The sequence below is a fragment of the Pituophis catenifer genome, unplaced genomic scaffold (genome assembly GCF_029215685.1).
Source record: "Pituophis catenifer annectens isolate HBS135680 unplaced genomic scaffold, rPitCat1.0.hap2 SCAF_1, whole genome shotgun sequence".
Classification (NCBI taxonomy): Eukaryota; Metazoa; Chordata; class Lepidosauria; order Squamata; family Colubridae; genus Pituophis; species Pituophis catenifer.
The window spans coordinates 49878697-49905202 of NW_027256881.1; the positions used below are offsets into that span (position 1 = coordinate 49878697).

Sequence of the window (26506 nt, forward strand, 5' to 3'; positions counted from 1 at the left end):
ACTTAATGAGAAATCAACTTAATTTCAAAGAATAGGATAGCAGCAAAGAATAAAAATGAGTGCAACGCTTATTCCAGGCTCTCTTCAAGTTTCTGAAACTGTTAATTAGTAGAATTACCTTTTCTGCCTTCTCCAATTTTAACTTCCGAACCTCTTCTCCTTGGAGAGCAACCTTGTTAAAGAGAACTTGTGCTTCTGGAGAGCCAGGACTACTGGTTTCTGTGCTTTTTGGGTGCTTTAAGTCAGATGTCTGAGATGAAGCTGACTGTCCTGGTTTATAGTCCTGGCCAGTCTTTTCTTTATATTCTGTTTTTAAGGAAAGGAGCAGTTTGACAGCTTCATCCACTTTATCCTGTGTGAGTATTGTCAAGAAAGAGCAAATAAGTACAACCACCTCAAAAACTATCTGCATACTTTCTTTTCTTTTCTTTACAATTTTGTTCTTTATTATCAAATAAACAATATGTTCTTGAGCATCTTAGTAACATACTGTACTATTTTATGCAAAAGATTTGTTGCGCACAAATGAAATGTATTTGTTGAAATACATTTGCTTTATGCAAATTAAAGTTTTGTAAATTATGCAAAAAAAATAATAATAATAGGACCCAAGATAGATGGAGCAGGGATGAGATCTTCTTACCCTGTCAACCACCTCCAGCGATGAGCACCCACTCGGGGCCCCAAGTCCAATGGGGAAACCAAGTTTTAACACTCTTCTGGAAGGTCAAAAGGGTGGGAGCAATTCTCAGCTCTAGTGGTAGAGTATTCCACTGGGTCAAGGCCACAGTGGAAAAGGCTCTTCTCCTTGAACCCACCCACCCAAATTCCTTAGCATACACACTATGTAACTGGCAGAGATGACATGGGCGTGAATGACTGTGCAGAACCTCATGTTCCAGATAAGGGCCCAAATGGCACACAAATATTAAATTGCATTAAGCCTCTAACCACAACTAACACCTGCTCTTTGAGTATAGCCAGGTTGTGTCTGGGTTAATGCAACCCACCCATTTTTCTCTAGTTGTTCTTGTTGCTATCAGTTCTGCATGTCACTTTTCAAAACAGATTTTTCTCATTACAGTCTAATGTACTGTTATGTATGGTATCCATACATAGCAAAAAATAGAAATTACTGGCTGTCAGATTCTTTTAAATATCTAATACAAGGTAAGCTAGAAAGCTAATGCATTAGGATTAAATGCCTACAATAACTTCTTAAAGTGGAAGAGGTAAAGAAAATAGCTTTACCTTTTCACAATTATTTTGAAATAATTTTTGAAGCAAACAGTGTCAAACATATATAGGTTTAAGTTAAATGCTTATGAAATAGAAGGAGAGACAGAGATAGACACACACACACACACACACACACACAGAGAGAGAGAGAGAGAGAGAGAGAGAGAGAGGGAGGGAGAGAGAGAGGGAGAGAGAGAGAATATTTATCATTATTCTACCTTGGAAACCTTTTCTGCTTTGAGTCTCCTCACTACCTCGCCTTGTTCGGCTACTTTACTATATAGAGAGCTTTCATCTATTTGGCTAGAAGATGTCAAACCATACATAGTTAAAGAAGTAGAATCAGAAGCATAAGACAAGGAGGAAGGAGGAAGAGGAGCTGCTGGTGGATGTCCAGGTTTATAATCTTGACCTGTCTTTTGTTTATATTCTGCCTTTAGAGTAAGAAGCATTTTTACTGCAGCATCAATATGATCCTGAAACAGAGAGACAATATATCACATCAGTAAATGCAGCAAAAAATAGAAATTACTGGCTGTCAGATTCTTTTAAATATCTAATACAAGGTAAGCTAGAAAGCTAATGCATTAGGATTAAATGCCTACAATAACTTCTTAAAGTGGAAGAGGTAAAGAAAATAGCTTTACCCTTTCACAATGATTTTGAAATAATTTTTGAAGCAAACAGTGTCAAACATATATAGGTTTAAGTTAAATGCTTATGAAATAGAAGGAGAGACAGAGATAGACACACACACACACACAGAGAGAGAGAGAGAGAGAGAGAGAGAGAGGGAGAGAGAGAGGGAGAGAGAGAGAATATTTATCATTATTCTACCTTGGAAACCTTTTCTGCTTTGAGTCTCCTCACTACCTCGCCTTGTTCAGCTACTTTACTATATAGAGAGCTTTCATCTATTTGGCTAGAAGATGTCAAACCATACATAGTTAAAGAAGTAGAATCAGAAGCATAAGACAAGGAGGAAGGAGGAAGAGGAGCTGCTGGTGGATGTCCAGGTTTATAATCTTGACCTGTCTTTTGTTTATATTCTGCCTTTAGAGCAAGAAGCATTTTTACTGCAGCATCAATATGATCCTGAAGCAGAGAGACAATATATCACATCAGTAAATGCAGAAATATTTTCGTTTTATAACTAGGTGCATTTAACTTTTTAAGTTAAAACTTTCTAGAACCAGTGTTTCTCTGCAGTTGGCAAAATATGGTTCATGTTGGTCTAAAATATTCTATTTAAACTTTAAATAGAAAAGTAATGAACAACCTTTGTTCATATCCATAAACATACGAAGAGATATGTTATGAAGATTTCAAAGGTTAAAATGGAGCATATGGCTTTAGACAGAATCAGACAATAATAATTTAAGGTAACCTAATTGATGTCTTTACTAACCTTGGAAGCTTTTTCTGCTTTAAGTTTTCGGACCACTTCTCCTTGCTCAGCTACATTATCATAAAGAGTTTTGCTGTCTACATTGGTAACGGTGACAACCTCACATTTGGACGACTGGATGGGAACTGCTGCAACTGGAGGATTTCCCGGCTTGTAGTCTTGACCAATCTTCTCCTTGTATTCTGCTTTCAGAGCCAAGAGTTGTTTCACAGCAGCATCAATGTCCTCCTTTGCTGCTTTCTTCTGTTTCAAATCACGGACTACATCACCCTGAGCAGACACCCTCCTGTAAAGAGCTAAGGGATCCTGGGCTGAAGCGGAAACTGAAGTAGGAGAAACATCAGCCCCAAGTGAAGGAGAATGACCTTTCGTTGTAGTACCAACCTTTGAAAAGAAAACCAAATTATGCATTTACAAAAGTGAGGAAAATTGTTACGGTATAATATGCACCATTGGGGGTGGGGAGGGGGGACCAGTATTGCCTGGTATCCAAATCCCATTCATAAATATGAACAGAATGTGAAAAATGTTGCCTTTATTCCTGACCCTAACAAGGCAACAATTAAAAGAGGGAGCAAAAATAAAAATAATTTCAGCAGCATCTATGAGTAGAAGAATGAGCAACTTCCTTGGAATAAATACTGTATGCAGTCTTACATGGCGATCCGAAGGCAAAATTGAAACAAAGAGTAGAAGCAGAAAAAGATTGATTCATTTATCTCTTTATTCATTTAATTTATTTACATGGCTGCCCATCTCACAAACACAATTAATAAAGATGGATATAAGAAGGAAGAAAAGGCATAAATATCTGCAAGAATTATATTTTCATTGATTTAACTAACATTAAATTAAGTATTTGATAGGCAAATGGCATTGAGTATAATCCTCAATGCCATGCTATAATCCCAACATAGTAAGTACTAAATTTCTCACTAATTTTAGCAAAAATGGACTCAGTGAATTATTTGATTTCTTATAGCCTTACACCAGCATGACGGAAAAAAACCCACAAGATAATAAGGATCCAAAATACAGACAATACCAGCTTAAAATAAATTATTCAGCAATGTCAAAAGATACAGAAAGTAAAAGTATTGAGAATATAACTATATTATTGTAATCACTTTTTGATGATTAATAGAAGTAATGGCGTGCCATTTTCATAAAAATTGCTGGAATTTGATCACACAATAAATACATAAAACATATTCAACAGAACAGAAACAATTAGAGAAGAATTGATAGAGTAGAACAGCCTAAACATCGGTTTATAAAATGTATGAATTTAAACCGTCCCAAATGTGGAGCAATTGTTTCTTAATTGTACCACATTAATGACTCATGATCAATTTGTGATTGATTATAATCCTGAGATCTTTTTCAAACGTTCTGCTCCAGATCATATATTCTGCTTTCTATACAGGTGCATTTGTTATTTCAACCATGACAAATGCATCTGTCCCTGTTGAATATCAAAGAGTTTATAATAACATGTTATAAGCAACACTAATGTCCATCTATATTATTTTAGATGAACAATATATATCAACTGGATCTGCTTACCTTTTTCTTTGCTGTTTCTGACTTGGTCTTTTCCTTTGAGCCAGATGTTGGCATTTCTTTTGTATGCCCATCAGGAATATAAATCAAAATGCATGGAGCTTCTTTACAGCTATATGGACTACAAAGATTTTTTAATTAATTGAATAGTAATAATATTAATTGAATAAATAGACTAATGAATCGATATGAAACAATACCAGTTAAACTTTAAAAGTTTATAGAAATAAGTGTTTGTGAAATTATATATTTGTAAGGAGGTGCAGAACAAGACAGACAGCAGAAAATTGACAAGAAGGGTTGTGTGGATCATGAGTTAAGCTTCAACAATGAATATCAAAATACATTCATATTATATTTCATCCATCCCCACAGCAGTAAATCCAAGAGAAAAATGTCTTTTATTTGGTGAAAAACAAAGAATACACTATTCCATATAGTGTACATCAAAATTATTTTTGACAGTAATAACAAACCCATATTAAAGCCTCATGAATAATCAATATTGCAGTTCAAAATATAGTTTTTAAAATAACAATCACTGCTTACTCATATAGAAAAGTTTAAATTTGTAATTTGCATATTCCATAAATGGGAGAAAATGTCACTGAAAGTAGGTTACTTGGCTTTCAAATTTTGTTGTTGTTAAACTGTATTATCACACTTTCCTTTTTTAAATAGAATGTAATGCCCTTCTATATATTTAGGTAAGTATAATGCAGAAATATAGACTTTTATAGACAGCAGCACATACATTAATTCTACTTCAATAGTCCTGAAAAAAAAAATCCCATTCCAAATTTCCAAATCTGATACAGTTAAAATCAAGGTGGTTTCTAAATACTCACCTAATAGGCTCATATGGTTGATCACAAATATAAAAGCCTCTTCTCTGAAGCTGAATGATGTCTCCTTTTTTCAAATCTTTTAGGCAAGGATCACCTAACATCAGTTCTTCTTGCTGTAAAAAAGTTAAAAGTAAGTTGTATCACTTCCTAAGACCAAAATTCTATACATATTATGAATTACTGTACTTGTGCTGAATTACTATAGTTAACATGAAAGTTTACATTTCAGCTGGACACTGAAAATCCTTAATTCTCCATGAAGCGACTCATGAAGATCCAAATGAAAGACTAAGAAAAAGCAATCATACAATCAAGTACATAATTATGGCTAGCCTGATCTTTCCTAATATGTGACTCTCATCAATAATTAGTGATGGCAGGAGCTACAAGGCTTAGAAGATACCATTTTATGGAAGATGGGCTAGAATGCTGAATTTTAATTAGGAATGTGGTGCAGTGGACTAAACTACTGTTAAAGTAGTATTTAGCTGCCAGCTGTCTGCAATTACTGCAAGTTCAATTCTCACCAGGCTCAAGGTTGACTCAGCCTTCCATCCTTCTGAGGTAGGTAAAATGAGGACCCGGTTTGTGGGGGCAATAAGCTGACTTTGTATAAAATAGAACACCGCTTAGGTGGGGCCAAAAAGCCCTACTAAGCAGGTATATACAAAAGTATGAAGGCTATTGCTTAAAAGCATTGTAAGCCTCCCTGAGTCTCCGGAGAAAGGCGGCATATAAATCAAACTAATAAATAAATAAATAAAATGTAAAGGATAAAATCTCAATTCAGCCACAGAATTTATTGGGTCAATTTGAATCTAAGTCAGACTTAAGGATGAGTGAGATTTAAAGAGAGGAGGATTCATATATTTCACACTGTTTCTTGAAATACTATACTATACTATACTATACTATACTATACTATACTATACTATACTATACTATACTATACTATAGACTATCATTTTGTGGCACAAATGCAACAGTTGATAGTAATATGAACGTTACCTTGCTATTTCTGTTGATGTACTGTTTGAAGTCTTCCTCCTTGCCTAAGACAGGTTTGGTGATCAAGTGTTCATAGTTCACACAAATTGTTGGAGTAAGAGAAGCAGAAGAGGTTTTTGCTAGCCAGGTGATTTTACTAGTTTTTTTGTAATCCTTATTCTCCAAATTTAATTTAGCATCCATAGATGTAATTTTCCCAGTGAGGTTCCTACAAAGAAACAGAATATTTTGATTATCCGCGTGTTTTAAAATTAATAATGAAACCTTGCCCAAGAAATCGGTGCAAATTAACTTAAGTTTCCAAGAATCAGTGAACCTTAAGAAATGGCAGTCAAATTTAATAGTCCAAATCTATTATTTAAATTTAAGAGGATTCCTGTATGAACAGAAAAAGCTTATGGTCATGCAAGTCATGACATCCCCTGTTATTTCAACCCTCTTCTCTCCCTCAATATAGTTCTCTGCATCACCTACCATATGGTTTCCAAGAATTTCATGCGCAGTGAAAGGGGTAAAAGGTTTGAAATGGATTATATACTGTAATGATTCTACCCACTACACATTTTAAATATTTAAGAAGGGGAAATTCCAGTCTCAAAAGATAAAATCCAATGTAAAACGTACTTGTGTATTTTGGTGATGATTATGTTGCCCCAGTTAATAAATGTAACCATTTCTCCTTCTGTCATTGTCTCTGCATCTGCTCCGTCAATCAGTACTTTGGGACTATACCATATAGGCTTCAAGCCAACTTCAGCATTCTGTATATTAACAGAAAAGGATAAAGAGCTGGTTTGTGTTGGAAAAATTACAACACAATAATCTATTCAGAAGCAAACATTGTATCTCTGTCATTGTGGTAAATTGTTTTTCTTGACAAGAGGGAACAACTTTTCAGATGATCTAAATCTAGGCACTTTATGGTCCATGGGCCACAGGTGGCCCACAGGTGGCCCCCAATCCAACCTGTGGTATCAGTGGCATCAGGGGGCAGGGCCTGGAAGCAGATGGGGCATCAATGTTGAAGGACAGGGTGGCGATGCAGCATCGGGGGCAGTAGCAGGATGAAGCGGCAGCCGTTCAAAACAGTTCCAATTTCTCATGTGACCCTTTGGGAAAATTAATTGCCCACCCCTGATCTAACAGGCATCTTGAACTACTATAGCTCAAAAAATAGGGGGGAACTGGACAAAGATGTGGATGGATTCAAAACCAAACCATCATTATGTGAAGTTTAATTTAATGTAGTCAAATGTTTAATTTCAGTGTTTTTGAATGTAAATGTTTAATTTAAATTATGTCTAAATAATTTACATTAATATATTTAAATATACAGTAATTTAAATATTTTATAGGACTTTTTTTTCTTTTCATGGATTTTTCTCCAGAGTTGAAAACTCCATTCCAAACTCCTCCTCATTCTTTCATAGTCTCAACAGGTGATAGCAGTGCTCAAATCTCAGAGCTAAACAAGGTTATGCCTTGTTAGTACTTAGATAGGGAGATATCCTGGGTGTAGATTAGAAAAGAAGTTGAAAAAGCAACCAGGAAGAAGGCAGTTAAAAAAACTGCTAAGAAAACTGCATGGATGCAGCAACCAGGATTTGAACTCAGGTTGAAGATATTTACATTTTTAAAACTCTTGTTAATTCATCTGCTGGCCTTCCTAATGCTGACAGCCTCTTACAATATTCAAACCTGGTAATATGGTTTTGCTTTCTTTTTATTGTGCAGAAAGTCTTGTCAGTTCCAATGATTCAATATTTTTATTACAGCATTCTTTAAGCAAACCTTTGGATGTTTGGCCACTTCTTTCATCTCTTCTTGAGCCTCAGGAATATTTACGGTGACTATTTCATCCTTCAGCAATGCAGTGAACCGAGGTGCCACTGGATCTATAACCTATATCCCAAGGATAACAATTAAAAAATATATAATTATTCAATTATTCACTTATATTTCAAGCAAAAATCTTTAAAACAAGGAGTTATATGAATGAAAAAGTACACATACACACAAGCCATCTAGGAATATTAACTGGTATTCTTTATGTTACTGCACTGTTGACTGCAATTAAAGCTTCTTGAATTTAAATTATAAAACAAAGCCAAAACAAAATATGCTTATGTAATTTTCCTGTCCTTTGATGAAAAAAATGTTTTAAAATCACTTTTTGGGAGAGTTTGTAGGCATATGCATTCCTAACTGGAAGAAACTATAATTAGGCTAAACATATGTAGAGGAAACTGTAATTAGGCTAAATATGTATGCTAACTGTAAACTTTTTCTTTGCATCTGAGTCATTTTATCACTCATCAGTTTTAAAAGCCGGCATATCTACATGTATGCATTACATTATCATTAATATATAAACTTTTCTGAGACTGAAAAATAGGCAGAATCAGAATATCTGTGGGATGCACAAAAAAAATTGTATTAAAATGCCAAATGGCACACTAAAATTTAAAATACTTTTATTTGATACTTTTTCTTTTATATACAAAAGTCCACAATTTTCTCCTTACCAAATCACTGGCTTTAAAGCCATATATTTTCAATAAATGTATTTCAAAAAGCATGCATTCTAGCATGATTATTTAAATACAACAGCTTTAGAGCACTATAATAAGGCAACATTATGATAGAACCCTTCATTTAAAAATGGCCTTTATTTCTGCTTCATTGAGAAAATATTTTTCTAACTTACTCAATACTCAAGCATAGCGTCTTCCACCAATATTGTTTCTGTTGTTAACACGCTACCAAACCATTTATTTTAAGCATTACCATCTTTTTTCAATGACTTACTATTTTATACAATTGGAGGTTTTAAGGAAGCATGAGAAAACTTTGGTCCTCCAGCAATTCTCAGGATGTCAGTTGTAATCCCCAGAATTACAATAGTTTAAACAATTGTTAAAACTACTACTTATAAGGACATATATTCTTTGAGGGGAAAACTTACATAAAACAAGAGCACTCATGACTAATAAAGACTATATTCTGCATTCTTGGAAATACATTCTTAGAAATGTTTATGTAGATTCTCAATCATCCAAATCATGGTTGTCCCAAAGGTGCTTTTTTCAAGAGGCAACTGGATTTCTTGTTTTTCTTTGAAGATGTTTTGCTTCTCACTCAAGAAGCTTCTTCAGCTCTGACTGGATGGTGGGGAATGGAAGGATTTATACTCCTTGCATCCAGCTGGTCATTTGCATTCTGTTAGAGACTCGTTGAGGCCACTTGGAGGTTTATCTCCACTTTTTCTTTTCTTTTTTTTGCTTTAATTTATATGCCGCCCTTCTCCGGAGACTCAGGGCGGCTTACAATGCGTTAAGCAATAGCCTTTATACTTTTGTATATTTATATAAAGTCAGCTTATTGCCCCCACAATCTGGGTCCTCATTTTACCTACCTTTGAAAGGATGGAAGGCTGAGTCAACCTTGAGCCTGGTGGAATTTGAACTTGCAGGAATTGCAAGCAGCAGATGTAAACAGTGCATTAGTCCACTGTGCTACCAAGGCTCTTCACAAACCCATGGCACAACATAAGAAAACAAAGCCATCAGGACAGGATTCAGCAGTCCATTTGCATTTAAAAAACAAAAAACACTCTTTTGAAGACAGAAAAGTCCACATTTTGAACAGAGAGGACCGCTGGTTTCAAAGAGCCTTGGTGGTGCAGCGGACTAAAGTGCCGTTAAGTAGCACTTAGCTGCCAGCTGCCTGCAATTACTGTGAGTTCAAATCTCACCAGGCTCAAGGTTGACTCAGCCTTCCATCCTTCCGAGGTAGGTAAAATGAGGACCCGGATTGTGGGGGCAATAAGCTGACTTTGTATAAAAAAGAACACCGCTTTGGGGGGAGGGGGGGGGCAAAAGCCCTACTAAGCAGGTATATACAAAAGTATGAAGGCTATTGCTTAATGCATTGTAAGCCGCCCTGAGTCTCCAGAGAAGGGCGGCATATAAATCAAACCAATAAATAAAATAAATAAATAAAGAGGCCATCTATGTCAAAATTGAACAGCCCTCTCTCAACAGAGCAGGAGCGATACAACATCATCTATCTCCTGTCTACAACACAGTCATTTCAGCAGTTCCAAGAAGGCTCCGCACAGATTTGCATTATTCAGATTACTCTAAGGATACAGATAAACCTCTAAAAGACTCTTTTAGACTCTCTAAAAGAATGCAAATGACCAGCTGTCTGCAAGGAATGTAAATCCTTCCATTCCCCATCATCCAGTCAGAGCTGAAGAAGCTTCTTGGATGTCTTCAAAGAAAAACAAGAAAGGTCAGTTCCCTCTTGAAAAAAAGCACCTTTGGGACATTCTTAGAAATGTATAAGAGAAGTATCACTTGTGCCTTTGCTGCCTATCATAGAGATTTACACACTAGCAACCATTATGTGATTAAAAAGTATGCAATGATACAAATAACTTACTTTATCCACAATTTTTGGAAAAACTCAAAATCTTCAATTAGTCCATGTCTGATCAGCAGATTTTTACTGCATTACAAAAGAGGGATTCTGCTCTGCTCTACTAATTAAATTTTGCTAATGCTTCTATTGATAATTTTCCTTTCTTGAGAGCCAATAGTATCTTATAGGAAATTTAATACTTTAGCTTCACTCTTGGTCAATGAGAAGTCATTATACAGGTCAATATACAGCTCTAACAGGTGTGCAGTCCAACAGCTAAAAATTATGTTTTGTAAATGTATTACACAACTAATGCAGCAACAGAAAGAACCAATTGATAATCCCTCAGATAAATGAAGAGAACAAAGTAAAAGAACTATAGGAGACTACAAGACACATGCCAGGCAAGCAAATACTGAAATCTGAGGAAAAATGAAACCTATTTGAAAGCAAAGATCCAGATGCAAGTTAAAAAACAGGAGCAGCCATAGAATTGTAGAGACACCAACAGTTCGCCTTATTATAGTGTCCAAGCAGTTGCTGCCAAAAAGTAACTAATCATGTGAAGATGCAGTATTCCTTCTTTAATCTTTCAACTGAAGAATAATGAAAGAACTTTACTGATAATCTTACAAAAGAAATATTATAGCCTTCTGTGTACTGCAGAAAGGCAACTTGGAAAGATTTTAAATTCTCTTCTCTATTGAGAAATCATGTTTTTCTCTTTAGCATAGGAATAATGCATTTTTATGGAAATAAATATAGCTCTTGTTATGTGAGCAAATGTGATTGTATATGAGAAACCGCATATGCTTATGCTATATATGTTTACTGTAAGCTATATGCTAAGGCAGAAAAAGCATTAAGTAATACCTTCTTACAGATAGCTCGCAGCTTGATGGCAGAAAAATGAAATGCAGAATTTCGTATCAGATTTACAAAATTAGCAAAATACCATTACCTTCCTATACAGTCAAAAAACAATTCAATAGATTTGCCAAAATTAAGTAAGATTAATGTAAGCCTTGTTAGTGAGAAGGACATTCCATTTTCCTGAAAAAGAGGCTGATGAAGCAACAAACTACATTCACTAGTCTTGAAAGTGCACTCAGAGAATTCTGGATTCACTATCCACATTAGAGCAGGTTTCCACCTGAAAGGTCATCAAATTAAAATAAAGACAAATGTACCTTTTTGTTAAATGACCAAATTTTATCCCATTCCATATTTACAACTGATCTTGATGATCCCTGTAAAATATAAAAGAAAAAAAATAAATCATCTGGATAAGTAATAATTACAGACATTTGATACAAAATGGTGTAAAGCCAGTCCTGGTTCTACTGCTAATTGGCCAAGTATCTTATGTATATTTAATTACATATATTTAATCAATCAATGCAAGCAAAATCATAAATCCTATATCCACCAAGCAGCAAGAAGGAAGTAACTTGTAAATCAAAGTACTTTAATTTAAGAAATGAGCTCTGGATTGATGCACACAGCGCCCCCCCCCCAACCTCTGTTTTGCCACTGTCAGAGCTCGTTTCTCTGCTGCAGAGGCCTTTCCTGAAGGCCTCTGACAGCAAAATGGAGGCCAGGGTTGCTGTGTGCCAGTGGCAGCCAGAGACCGCAGAAATGGGCTCTTGCTGGGCGGGCTTTTGGTGCCTCCACCGCGAGGTGAGACAGTGAAGACATCCCCAAAAATAAGACGTAGTGCCTCTTTTGGAGGCAAAAAAAATTAATAAGACCAGGTCTTATTTTCGGGGAAATATGGTACATAATTTGAAAATAAAGACTCTTACCTGTGCAGCTATAAACTGTTTCAATCCTTCTACTGTCAAACCTCTTCTAAGGACACCACGAACAGTTGGAAATCTTGGATCATCCCTTGAAGAAAGGGATCAATACTTTAATACTGAAGAAATGGGATGGCTTAAAAAATACTTTTATGAATTCAAAACACCAGCTAGTTCTCCCATCCATTTTACACAACCTTATCTTAGATTTTATGAGTTCCAATTTCTAATATTGGCTAATTCTTAGCATCTATTTCATTTGTGGTCTTTTCCCTAGAAATAATAAAAATAGCAAATAAACATAGAAAACTGAATGAGATCTAGTGTGGTCCATCAAGTCTGCCCTTTGAATTTATTTAATTAATTTATTATTTTAAATTATTATTTTTAAATTGTTCTTGGATGATGGACATGTGTTTATCCCAAGCATGTTTAAGCTCAGTTACTAATGACTGACCCACTATCTCCTCTGGAAATTGGTTCCAAACTTTCACTACTGTTTTTAGTGAAGTGATAGTGATATAGTGATAATTTATAATATTATTCTTGAACTTTTCTCCTGTCAGCTTGAAGTTATGCCCCCATGTTCTGGATTTTTGCTTAATATTGAACCGTGTTCACACCCTTAATCTATTTACAGGTTCCAATCATGTCACCTCTTTCCCTTCTGTCCTCCAGGCTGTACATATTCAATTCTTTATAATTTCTCCTCATATATTTTGTTCCCCAGACTTTGCACCATTTTTGTTGTCCATTTGCTCAATCTTATATCAATCTTTTTTTTAAATGAGGTCTCAGAACTGTATTCCAAATGGTGTGTGTATTGTGTATAATCATACACACACACACACACACACACACACACACACACACATACACATACATATACATATACATATATTGTATGATTAGGACCTCCTTTTTCCTGCTGATGATGCATTACAGAATTTTGTTTGTTTGCACAGTTGCCTCAGCACACTGTTTGCTCATTTTGCAGTTATCTATGAGCACACCTAAATCTTTTGCTGTTTTCTGTCTAACATTGTATCCCGAATACTGTGCTCCCAATACCGTACCCTGCCAGATGCATTTTATTGGGCAAGTTACCACACATTGCCACAATTTACCTCCAAGAGCATTAGGAAAGAAACTGAGAACCACCTTAGTGGCTGCAGAATTTGTATAGACTTTATATGCACTCAAACACTACTCCTAGACACTGAAAATGATCCTTTCCCCCTCAGACAAATTATTTTACATCCTTTCATATTGACCCAATTAATATGATACAATCTTTTGAGTGCTTAATGAACCACAAAGGAAAGGGGAGGAACAGAAGCAGAGAGGCATCTGAAGGTTTCATGAAGCCCATGAACTAGTAATAACAACATTAAAAAACATAAAAGCCAATATTTTGGAATACTTATAAAAGCAAATGTTTAAAAATAATTTATTTCCTCTGTTAACAGCAAACACATAAATGTGATAATGTGTAAGGATATTTAATTTAAAAGGAATTGGAGTTTTTATTTATTAATAACATATAAATTACAGTATGACTATAGGAATAAAATAATCTGGTACACATTTTAGAAGCATCGAGACAGACACCAGCAGCTTCACTTACCAGCCATCTACCAGCCCTTCATTGACAAACCAAGTGAGCTTCCTTTTAGAAAGCACAGTATTGTTGAGGTTTAAACGGCTGTACTCCCAGATGTAGGGTTTCCTTAGTCCCAAGGCTTCAATGATCCAGTAGAATTGCTCATCTCTATCATGGTATTCTGTTGTTCTTAATGCATGAGTAACACCTTCTACACTGTCCACTATGGGGCAGGCAAAGTCGTAGGTAGGGTAAATACTGAAAGTTAAGCAGAAACAGAATTAATCTTCATGCACACTTGACAGATGTCACGTCTTATCATTAATAAATTTCAAAAGCAATCATTGCAGCAACAGTATTCATCAGTCTGCTGGTACAAATTAAAAACAAGAAAAAGAATGTTTAAAGCAATTGCAAACTTTACACTGTATTTGAATAGACTGACAATAAGTATTGGTTATTCCTAAAATATTAAGAAGATTCTGGAGAATCTATTATGAAATCTAGGTAATATGTTATTTCCCAGAACTAGATATATTTCAGAAAGGGAGGAAATAGATAAGTGTTTGATTTATCTAAAAACAGGAACTCATACTTAAATATTAGTTAATACAGCAAATTTGGCTTGATGCAAATATTCTAGAAAGTAAATAAATATCAATAAATAACATTTCTCCAATTAATAAGAGTATGTAGAAGCAGGAGAGCAGTTTTAGGGTAGAATATGGAAGAAAAAAGTGCTTACTCTTTCTCATGGTCACTACAAAGGCTACTAAATCAAGATTTATCCTCCTGAATTACAAATGTTCATGGGCATAAGGCTTTACAATATTAGTTCTTGCTTTTTTAGTTCAGTTTTTCTCCTCTCTCTTTTTTAAGAGATAATTCATCCTAATAAACTTTCTCAACTAAATAAGACTAAAAAACTATTTTTCTTACATTGCTCAACTGTATACTTATAAATATCTCAATAAAAGACCTAAAATAAGTATTTGTAGAATTTCCTATCTGCCAATCTTCAAGTCCAGTGGATGAAGAGATTCAGTCCTGTCACTAGCCTCTTTCTCATGGAAATAAATAATTTAGAATAACTATAAACAATTTAAGAACTTAAAATTGCTAGTTGTTTTAAGAATGGATGTCTTTCCATACTTAATAACAGAGATATATCAATAATATACATATTCAGTATCAGATTATATCAGGCTATAAAATTAAAAAAAAAACCTGAAATGTTAAAATTGTTCCCAAGAAACCAGAAGCTAGGTTGTATTAAGTAAAAAAAGAAAGAAAAGTAGAGTAGAAAGTCTAAGAAAATAAAAGGAAATTCTTCCTCAACACATACTTGTATATATTTCCAGTACGTGGATGTGGCTGATTTTTACAACGATAAAGAGTTGGGTCTCTCATGCATCCATTATTACTGTTCATATCAATTTTTGCTCGTAGACAGCAGGTTTGCCCAAATTCTGTTCCTTTTTTCATTTCCTCCCACATTTGAAAATTTTTCTCAACAGCTATCAGATTATAAATATTTAATTAGGATTAAATTTGCCCTAATAATACAATATTTACATAAGAAAAATAATTTACATTTACCTACAAAGTAATTTGCATTTACATACAAAGCATGTGTCTTTGAACCACAACATTATTTTCAGTTGGTTTGACATTATCCAATTATAAATTAAACATTCATAAACCCCATTGGCTTGATTCATGCATCACAGTCAGTCAAAATCAAACAAATAATATATTGGCTTACAGGAGAAACCTAAGTGCATCCAACATCTCAATGAGGTTATTTTTAATCATTATTTCAAACACAGAAGAGTTATGTAACTTATGCTAATGACATAATTACCAAATATTAGATGTGTTTCATTGATTCAATTAAAAAAGGATACAACTCTGATAAAACATCTTACAATTATTCCTGTGTTTAGATTCTATTCTCTGTTCTCTCTCTGTTTTCATCTGTTCTGCTGGTGTGTCATCTACATAAGCCTTTCCTTCATGAATGAGTTTCTCAGCATATTTCATTATTTTTTCAAAATGATCAGAGGTATATGTAAATTGATCAGGCTTAATGTGAAGCATTGCAACATCTTCCAAGATTACCTGCATATATGATTTTTAAAACATTAGATTGGTATTTAAAAATTGTTTACTATTATTATCATTGTATTAGAAATGGCAACATCTCCTAAATTGCTACATTTTATCATTTCAAAGAGCTGTAAATGTGTAATTAAAGAAACAGAATTTTAGAAAATTCACTGACAAAGCCAATGCTGCCCACTTAAAGGACTATCAGAAGTTTCACAAGTTTCCTATGTCAATTCAACATTTTAGTAAATTCACATAAACTATTTGTGGGTTAGATTCTTTGTCCTTAGAACTTCAGCATCACCCAAAATTACTGTAAAGCATTTGGGGAATCACTGCTGCAAAATCTGAGAACAAGCAAGGAACTATATGAGCAGAACTCTGTACAATACTGCATTTGTGTGCTATTTGGGCTAGAGAATCAGGAAGCAGTAAGAACATAACACATAGTAGATATTGTTAACATAACCAGGCATTATTAACACACGAACAATGCAGGGGCAGACTCAGCAAAGAGTAAAACTGCTATTAATGGGAGCATTTCAATATTGTTTAAAGATTCGATTCACTTAAAATTAGGCTTGTAGTAATGTTATTTCATAGTAATTTATATGTTCTATACAGAGGTGAAATGTAAAATTTGTTACTACCAGTTCTGTGGGCATGGCTTGGTGGTGGTGGGGTAATTTGACTGGGTGGGTGTGGCCAACTTTTTTTTTTTTAACTTTTCAAAGCATTTTTTCTAATGCTTTGAAAAGCCTCTGCCGATCAGGCAACTCAGCTGGGATCGTCAGAGAGGCTTTTTAAAAAATACCTCTCTGCCGATCAGGCAACTCAGCTGGGATCGTCAGAGAGGCTTTTTAAAAAATACCTCTCTGCCGATCAGGCAACTCATCTGGGATTGTCAGAGACTTTTCAAAGCATTTTTTTAACACCTCTTCGGCCAAGAGGTTGCAGAAAAAAATGCTTTGAAAAGCCTCTGATGATCCCAGCTGAGCCGCGTGATCATCAGAGGCTTTTTTTTTACTTTTATCATTTCTTCGTCGGAAGAGGTTGTAGAAAAAATGCTTTTAAAAGTAAAAAAAAAAAAAGACCCTCTGATGATCGTGCTGGGCATTGGGGGGGGGCAGGGATTTTTGCTACCGGTTCTCCAAACCACCCGCCACCATCGCTACCGGATCAGGAGATCCGGTCAGAACCGGGAGCATTTCACCTCTGGTTCTATAACATACTTCCATAGATCTCATTATTTGTTATTCTAATGATATAAGCAATTTGCAGTTAGTTATATGTCGTCACAAAGACATCAGATTGGCTAAAAGTAAAATCCTTCTTATTCAATTTTCTAACCCACATTAAAGCAATATAAAAAACAACAACAGTAAACTGTTTTGGAAGATAATAAATTATTAATCCAATTCACATGGACCTGTTTTAAGGTACATAACTCTGAAACCTTGTTAAAATGAAACCTAATCAAGTTTCCAAGCACACCAATTACTTTAAAATATCTCAAAAATAGTGTGATATTTCCTCCCTTTATGCCTCCACAGCCCTATAAAGTATCATCCAGAATTTGTTCGTTTAATTGGGTTCTAATAATCTTTCGAATATTACTATATTAGTAGCATGGGAAGATGCCAGCAATAATGAATTGGAAGGCAGTAAAAATAATGACATATTAAAAAAAAAACAACCTGAAAATTCATTGGGAAAATAAATGTTCATTACATTAAAATAGATGAGAAATCAACACTGTCCAAATTTATTTTAATTACTGTACTGTCATTTACTTTTTAAAATGATTTTTTTTTCAGCAAGCCTATAAAGGAATTGCATTTAAAATTATTTATACCCTTTGAATATATCCAAGATCTGTACTAAATTATTTTGCTTATTTCAATTCTAAAATAAACCATACATGAATGTCTGAAATACCTTTTCAAAATCTTCTTTTTCTTTCTCTGGATTCGTATCATCAAATCTCATGATCAATTTACCCTTGAAGGTGACCTGGTAATGCTGATTCAACAAAGCAGCTTTTGCATGACCAATATGCAAGTAGCTAGAAATAAAATCATAGAAGAAAACAACATAATTTAATGGTTTCAATATGAAGAGAAAAAGTAAATATAAAACAGAAAAGAAATGAAGCAACATATAAAGTCCTATTACAATAGACTCCACATAGTCAATATATTTTATTTAGAATAAAAACCTACACAATGTTTAAATTTCAGTCACCATTTCATAGCCTCATGAATCAATAGCCAATGGCTTTCTTACATTAATTACCCTGTCCCTTACTACAGTCAACCTTTACAGTACATCACGGCTGAAATTTTCTGAAACAACTTTAGAGTTCATTCAGATAAGGGTTAAGGATACGTAAAGGAACTATGAAGTTACTAATAAAATAAGAAACTCCCTATATCAACATTTTAGTACATTGACATAAACTGTTTGTGGGTTGGATTCTTTGTCCTTAGAACTTCAGCATCGCACAAAAATGCTGTAAAATTACTATCAATATACACAGATTCTTCTGGTTTTCAACATTCATTTATAATTTGCAATTGTTCACTCCATTTTCCATGTCAAACACAATTATTTTGGTCTTTCATAAACATTCAGATTCATACTTATTGTTGCATCATGCAATATATAACACTCACAATAACTCAGGTTCTTAGCCAACTATGCCATCTGCATATAAAACTACATGCACATACCTATTTATATAGTTGCCTGTAAATAAACAACTAAACAAGCATCACACAATCTTGCTTATTCCTTACTTATAGTGATCCAATCACTAAGCATTCAATTTAATTTATGCCTGCAGAATGGAGGACAGCAAAGTTGGCAGAGGTGGTAGACCACAAAGTAATCAAAACAGCAGAGAAGAAGGGGGGAGATAGGCAGTAAGGGAGCTGAATAGGAGGTGAACTTTACTGAAGCTTTGTGTTGGGAGGGTTAACTAAGGCAGAGTAGCTTGAATTAGGATATGTCCTCATCTAACGACCAGTGGATTTGCTTAACAATGGCAATGGGGAATACAAAGATTGCCATCACTAAGCGATGCTGTCATGTGATATTATGATTTAATGAACGCATTGCTTAGTAGAAGACATTCCAGTCCCAATTACCATCATAACTCAAGGGTTACCTGTATGCTTCTGTTACTTTCCATAAATATTGTGTGAGTTCTCCCTTTACCATCTCCAAACTATGAGTATAATACAGAATGGAATACTGAATCTAACATGCAAACTACATTGCATGTTCTTTTCTAATTCACATATTGTCTGTCATGTACACTGGAATTTTAAAATGCAGTTTTATAGAGAACATTTTCATTGTACAGGAATAATTTTTAAAAATAGTAATAGAAATGGAAAGCAAAACTTCATTTAATTGCATGTTCTTCCATTCTGTCAAAGGCATGTAGAATTGAGTTGTTATAGAACAGTCCACCTTACCCACTTGCTTCAGGAGGAAATCTAACAATGACTTTCCCCATCTCTGTACCTGGGAGATCAACAAATTTTCCAATATCTTGTTTCTTTTCTGTTGTCTTAAAATTAAAATACAAAAGAAATTATTCAATTGCAAATTTTGAATCCAGGAATTAATGAAAATAAATAATAGATCTACTAATAAATAATTACATGAAAGCACTACTGCATATTCTGTTCAAAGGTATCTTATATTAAGATATGTTATGTAATAATATTCTGTTTCTGCACCAGGTAGATCCACCATTAAAACGTAACAAGTATTTGAGGGAATACCACCAAGCAAGTATCAATTATTATTTTATTAATACAAGCCTGTGATTCAATTTTTAATTCAAACCAGATATGTGTATGTCCTTTAATTTGATATTGGATTGTTAGCGATTCAAAAGCAACAGTTTTAGTTGCTTTTAGTTTTAATTCAACATAAAAGGTTTTTAAAAGCTTTTCATTCCTAATAAGCATGCTCATGCTGTGTATGAGTATGTATTTGCCTGCATGCCTCTATATGCAAATCATATTTGTTTCATTAGGATATAAGTATAAAGATGGCTAATTCAGGTATTATCTATCTATATTTTGATGCACTCTGAAACAGAGATAGCTGAACACTTACCACTTTTATTTTTCGAACAGTGTCTCCCGCAGTCCATTTGGAATCTACAGATTGAAAACTATTTTGTGCTTCAAGAAACTTGTACCAGCGTTTTACATGAACAGGACCATTATTTTGAGGTAACTGCTCCTGCCATATATTGTTGCCTATTGGAAAATATAAGATTTATTACAAACTAGGAAACACCGTGTGGCAAGATAATATAACACAATTTATACCCAAGATGAAATAATTAATAACTGCAACTTAATTATAAATAATAATTGGAGAAATAACTATTGCAATGAGAGCATTTTAATATCTTATTTGACTCTGTGGAGAAGGGAAATAGAAGCACTCAGGCTTAAATTCTCCAAGATATTTAACTACATTTTGAGAAAAAAACAGACAGTATACTTGTTGGAATCATGAGAAACAATAGGGGAAAACTGGTGAAAGAAAATGTATTTGAACTTTAAGTTCAATGTGTTGTATCAAGTCGTTTTCCTCTATGAATACAAAGGGAGTTGCATTTACAAAATGAAAGCTGAATTTGTGGAAGAGATACTTCTATATAATGAATAGGAGCATCTTCCATGCATAGATCAAAGACAATAAATTAGGTACACTTATCATATTTTATTCTGATAAAATGTTGCTTTCATGTCATTTTGTTCTACTTGGGCTGTCGTTTTAGACCATTTAGAAATTGGATGTTAAAAGGTGACTGATATTTTAGCAGTCCCGCACTTTGTGGCCTTGAAAGTTGTAGAGGCTCCACTCTCGTCTCATTTTGTGAGGCAATAAAAAGGTGACTCTTTACCAGGGTATCTAGAGCATTGAGATCTGTACCTGGCCTATTCCAGAAATGCTTAATTATGTTTTAAAGACAGTTCATCACTATCAATGTCCTCATTATTTACATTTGACTTTTCAAATGTATTTTACATAAGTAAATCTGACTTTGGGGAAATTTTTAGTAAATAAGTATGTTGGAATGTGTGTGCCTTACACACACCACACACACATGCACTGATATTCAACCCTCAACCTCTATGTACTCCTAAATGTAATAATGAAAACCAGATAAAGAGAAATTTCTATGGATTTTAATTTCAAAAGTTATGGTCATTTGTGCAAATGAACTTCTATATACATATTTTCCAGTACATAAATGAGCTTTTATCAAGATATTGCCATGCTGTTATAATCACAACAGCAAGGATGTTTTATGCTTTTATCCGCAAAAATGAAAAAATACTTTAATTCCTACAATGGTTGAATGGTTGGAAAAACTGATGGAACTTAATCAAAGAAAAAAATACATCCAACTTTGTTTCTGCTTGGAAACCGCTTCTGGATATTGTTCTTGAAATGGAAAAAAAATTAAACTTTGACTTTGCTGATAAGTTTTTTGTTACAGAAATGGCTAGTACACATTAAGTATATAAAAGTAAAAAGTTGTAATGTTACTATCTTATTCTACTGTGCTAAAATGAGTCAGGAGTTGCTGCTTTTCTTTCTTTTTTCCCATTTGCTTCTTTCTCTTCCCTTTTCCTTCCCCTCTTTTCCTACTATTTTCATTTTCTTTTGTATTTTACATTTTGATAAGCTTAATCATTTTAATTTTTAAAAAAGATCTGACTATACTACTATATTTACTATATTTCCTTACCTTTTAATGCTGCCCAAACACTGAAATCTGCAAGGCTCAAACAGTTGCCTACTAAATAGGTTCTGAGAGAGAGGGAGTTATTGAGCTCTTGGATGGCTAAAGCAAACTCAGTGGGAGTGGACAGTTTTGTGGTGCTGAACTCCATCCAATGGTCAATCTTTGAAAAAGAAGGAAACATATGCTTGATAAATTACATAAAAGACTGAATTATAGCCAATAAAACCTATACATTTCATTAGAAAAAAAATCAGTAGTAGAAATAACTAAAGAGAGTTATTCAGATAATGAAATTCTAGAATTTAAAGTGCTATCAGCTTAAGTAACAAAACCTCTGCAAGAAAACAACCAAGCTCAGAAAACATCAAGGGACCTTCATACATTCAAGTGCTGCAAGTTTGGAGCTATCATTTCATTGGAGGAGCCCCTCTGAGCAGTTTAGGAGAGAATAAAAGATCAGCTGTAAACAAAAACAAAAAGGGAAATAGCAGTTCCATGAATGTAGTGCAAGGTAAATCATTTCCACAGGGAAGGGGAGAACCCTGATTGCAAATGTGCTGATACTTACAACTCTGTAAGTTCTAGTAATTTCATCAAATAAACAAAAGCAGTATTGTGCAGTTGTGATACAAGCTCCAACTGTTTGTACATGCATGCAACATCACCAGCTATCCCCAAAAGGGATGGAGTTTGTCTCACATCAGCATAATGCTGCTTTTCATCAGTTACCCTTCTTGTCCTCTACTACTACTCCCCTTTACATATGTTTTTTTTTCTGACATACAAATTTCAAACAGTATGAAAATGCTGAAATTGAGCACAAGACACCAAGGAGACCTTTACATGAAAAATGATTTACCTTTAAAGGAAAACTGCATTGGCAACTCTAGTTAATGGTTGGTTCTGCTCTGTGAAAAGACCCATAAAGGGAGGAAAGTATACAGTACAGATAGACCTCCACTTACAACAGTTGAATCCAGAATTTAGGTTAGTAAGTAAAAAATCTGTTAAGTGAGCTTTGCTCCATTTTACGGCTTTTCTTGTCACATTTGTTAAGTGAATCACTGCAGTTGTTAAATCAGTAACAATTGTTAAGTGAATCTGGCTTCCCTATTGCTTGTCAGAAGGTCGCAAAAGGTGATCACATGACTCTGGGACAGTGCAACTGTCATAAATACGAACCAGTTGTCAAGCATCTGAATCTAAATCACGTGACCATGGGGACACTGCAACGGTCATAAGTGTGAAAAATGGCTGTAAGTTCCTTTTTTCAGTGCCATTGTAACTTTGAACTGTCACTAAATGAACTTTTGTAAGTCAAGGACTACCTGTATTAGATTTCAAAAATAAGGCTTCTATAACATGAGGGTATATACCTGGGGTATATTGTTAGAAGATTTTTTTTAAAAGCCCATCCTGTATCTCCAAGAAATTAGATCATTTCTTACCTCAGTATGTTCCAGCAAATTAGATCCATATAATCCAGCAGATGTGGCAATTCTAGCCAGATAACGAACTATAGAATTCACATCAGTGAATGTAACTTGGCTGTTTAAAAAAATTGAACATATATGTGTTTATCCATATTTGAAGTAGAATCGTATTGGAATTCATTATAATATGCAACCCAGCATGATGTTTCCAGATTAATTCATAGCCATTCCATCCCATAAATTAAATATTGCAAACACAGTAGAAGCTACTGAAAATTTAACTCTTTTAAATTTTTGATCAAATAAAAAGCTATTTTAAAAAGCTACTGAAAATTGAAGACACCTTCACTTTATTTTCCATGCATAAATGCAACACTTCATAATAAAAGAATTCTCATCATCGGGCAAGTATAAACAATGGTTGATGGAACAAAAACAGGTCATATGGTTGGTCCTTCGTTGAAGTGTAGCACTGTCAATTTTTTCATTTGCCTGATGATAATAGATTTATTGTGAAATGCTGCATTTCTGTATTTTATTTTAAATTTAAAAACCATTTTTTTGTGACTAAAATGGTCAAACAAAGGAGAATAAAATAAGTAATTATATCTTCCTTGCAGGGACAGGGAATACATCACAAAATGTAGAAATGATTTATATCACTAAGATTCTGGGCAAATTATGTGCCTGGATTTTACACTGCATTTCTCCCTACCTTTCATCTTCCTGGAATGATAAGGAATTTTAAAAGTTTCATAGAACTACAAGACTTAGTGAAAATCACAAAAGTTTCTCACAGAGAACATTTTCTGCAAACTTAAAGGAGATCTCAAGAGCCATAAAATAAATCTGAGGACAATTTTTATTTTTAACATTTTCATTTTAGCAAGTTCATCTGAGCTTGATATGATATATATTTATATTTCATATATGTGTGTGTGTATTCATTCAAAAAAGGCATTACATTTTCATTGTTTCATTACCTATGTCAGTTTTCAATGACTCCAATTTCTTTTTTTAAAAAAATCAATGTTATTATTTTACAACGGAAAGGATGACCATTTCAATGCAGCATAATCTATACCTTTGCAAAACTAAGAAAAGCTGAGTTACATAGCGGAACTAACTATTTTCTTGAAAAGGTAATCAGTTTCTGACTTAGCAATTAAATCAGACATCACTCACCTAGTCAGGAGTTGAAATAAGGCATAAAGCAAAACCAGTTAAGTTCATATCAAATGACTTCTTTCTTTACCACTATTACACAGAAGATGATCAGTTTTGGGGAACACACAATATGAGATCTCATCACTCTCCAAAAATGGAAAGGTCAGACAGAAAAGGAATGACATTCTAGATGTACAGTCCAACATATAACCACCCATATCAGTCACATATCCATTTTAGAATTTTATTTTCCTTGTTCCTTAAAATCCATCTCAGACTACCAGATCTCATGACAACTATTATACCACTATTCGATGATAGGAAAAATTTACAAAAGCATTATTTGAATCTAATGTCAGTTCCATAATAGGGTTCCAAGAAAAAAAAATAAAAGTTCAGATATGATATATATTGTTCAGATTTATGTGATAAACATATATCTGAACAAAGTTTATTTGAAGGCTTTTGGAGAAAAAACAATGCACACACATACATAAAGTATATATATATATATATAAAAGTCATGCAGAAATTATTAGTAAGTATTAAGAACTGTAATGACTGCATTTCATCCTTCAGGGTAATGAACACAGTTTTTCTTCATTTTCTTAACAACATCAATATCATAGTAATTAAATTTTAAAAGCAACAACAGCAAATACACAAAAACGTACTCAGATATCCGTAGAATGGTTTCTTTGCCTTCTTCAACTGAAATTTTAACATGATCCTTTACATGTTCTACAGTCAGCAATGCTCCTAAAATGATTATAAGAGGACTTATTTTAAAGATACACTTTTTAAAAAAAATTTCATAGCATTTCCTCTTTTACCTGAAACATTCCAGTCTGGAAGATATTAACATTGTATCAATTGTCAACAACTTTTTCAGTATTAAAGAGAAGGCCAAAAATGTAAAGCAAGAAAAGCCCACCCCCCTAAAAAAAAGCTGCCAGAGCAGTGCACCATCACTTCCATGCCTTCCATGTAGTTGTCCAACTTGACTGATAGGCTGCAATATTCCTGCTGAGGTCATATTGGGTATGTTTTTGTTTTAATTATTGAGATAATCATTTGCCAGCTTGTTCATGTCATACATTGTTCAGAGTCAATGAGAATGGACCAATTTATATGTCAAATAAATATATAAATTAAACTTCATGGGCCTATAGGGTTAAGTCCCATTGATATGAATATGTACACTCTACATGTAAAGTAGAGAGGTAACAGCTGTGAAAACTTGGGAATGGATTTTGATAGGAGAAATAATGCAGGGGAATTTAAGTCTCCTCCTTTTAGAAAAAGCAGAGTAATTTCCAATAGATTTATGGGGAGAAGAGAATCCCAAAATGAGGTCTACTGAGCAGCAGTGATGAAGCTGAAGCCTAGCAATACTAAGTTCTCAAAAACTTACTGAAGCTTCCAGGTACACATATGCCAAAGTTACAGACTATTTTGGAAAATCTTCAAATTTCAAGATTGTAAACAATTCTGAAAAATTATTATAATCCTTGAATTACAATAAGAAACTACCCTATTGTAATGTTGTATTATATGAAAGTAATAAAGATGTGTTAAATTTCCAAATCAAACCTTTCTCAAAAATCTACTCCTGACTACAATGTACAAATTCCACAAAGGTACCACAGCAGCAACATCAGATTCTAGTTGATTTTGAAAAAAAGCTAGATATGGGTGGGCTTGGTTAGCATTTTAATGGGAGACCACTGGGAAATCCTACATCTATAAACCAGACTGGGGAAAATTCTGATAAGACAGCAACTTACTTCCAGCTTATTAATGAGAATCACACATCATATCATCAGAAGTTGAGCTGAACTCAAGAGAGACAGTAGCATTTCATCTTTCTAAACCATTATTTAATATTGTAGCAAAATCTATAACTATATGTCATGCAAAACTGAAAGTTCAACATTTTATGTAATTATGAAGCATCACTGCAGGCAAGATTATTTATTACAATCTACTCTAAAGTCTGTTTGAGATGCAGAATGACAAGCTAAAATTACACACCTAGAAATTCCATGACTAAGCATAAATGCTCTTGAGCTACACCCTACTATGCCTATGGCAGCTCAGATTTTAAAAAGAAATACAT

General features: G+C 34.0%; 1 protein-coding gene across 2 annotated transcripts in view; it reads right to left on the minus strand.

The window, feature by feature from the left end:
* The window catches only part of EPRS1 (glutamyl-prolyl-tRNA synthetase 1), a 45338-nt gene that overhangs the window by 17592 nt on the left and 1240 nt on the right, over positions 1–26506 (minus strand). The window contains exons 2-21 of one of the 2 annotated variants that reach the window (XM_070932396.1): positions 25062–25146; positions 23236–23335; positions 21791–21947; positions 20137–20282; positions 19485–19579; positions 17941–18067; positions 15822–16014; positions 15239–15410; positions 13918–14151; positions 12297–12381; positions 11682–11741; positions 7858–7968; positions 6691–6827; positions 6067–6274; positions 5059–5171; positions 4214–4331; positions 2648–3031; positions 2077–2334; positions 1458–1715; positions 119–352 (exon numbers count right to left, since the gene is read on the minus strand). In XM_070932396.1, coding sequence (XP_070788497.1) covers positions 119–352; positions 1458–1715; positions 2077–2334; positions 2648–3031; positions 4214–4331; positions 5059–5171; positions 6067–6274; positions 6691–6827; positions 7858–7968; positions 11682–11741; positions 12297–12381; positions 13918–14151; positions 15239–15410; positions 15822–16014; positions 17941–18067; positions 19485–19579; positions 20137–20282; positions 21791–21947; positions 23236–23335; positions 25062–25146 — 3275 coding nt within the window. The remainder of the gene's footprint in view (positions 1–118; positions 353–1457; positions 1716–2076; positions 2335–2647; positions 3032–4213; positions 4332–5058; positions 5172–6066; positions 6275–6690; positions 6828–7857; positions 7969–11681; positions 11742–12296; positions 12382–13917; positions 14152–15238; positions 15411–15821; positions 16015–17940; positions 18068–19484; positions 19580–20136; positions 20283–21790; positions 21948–23235; positions 23336–25061; positions 25147–26506) is intronic. The other variant, XM_070932397.1, reaches the window with a different exon arrangement.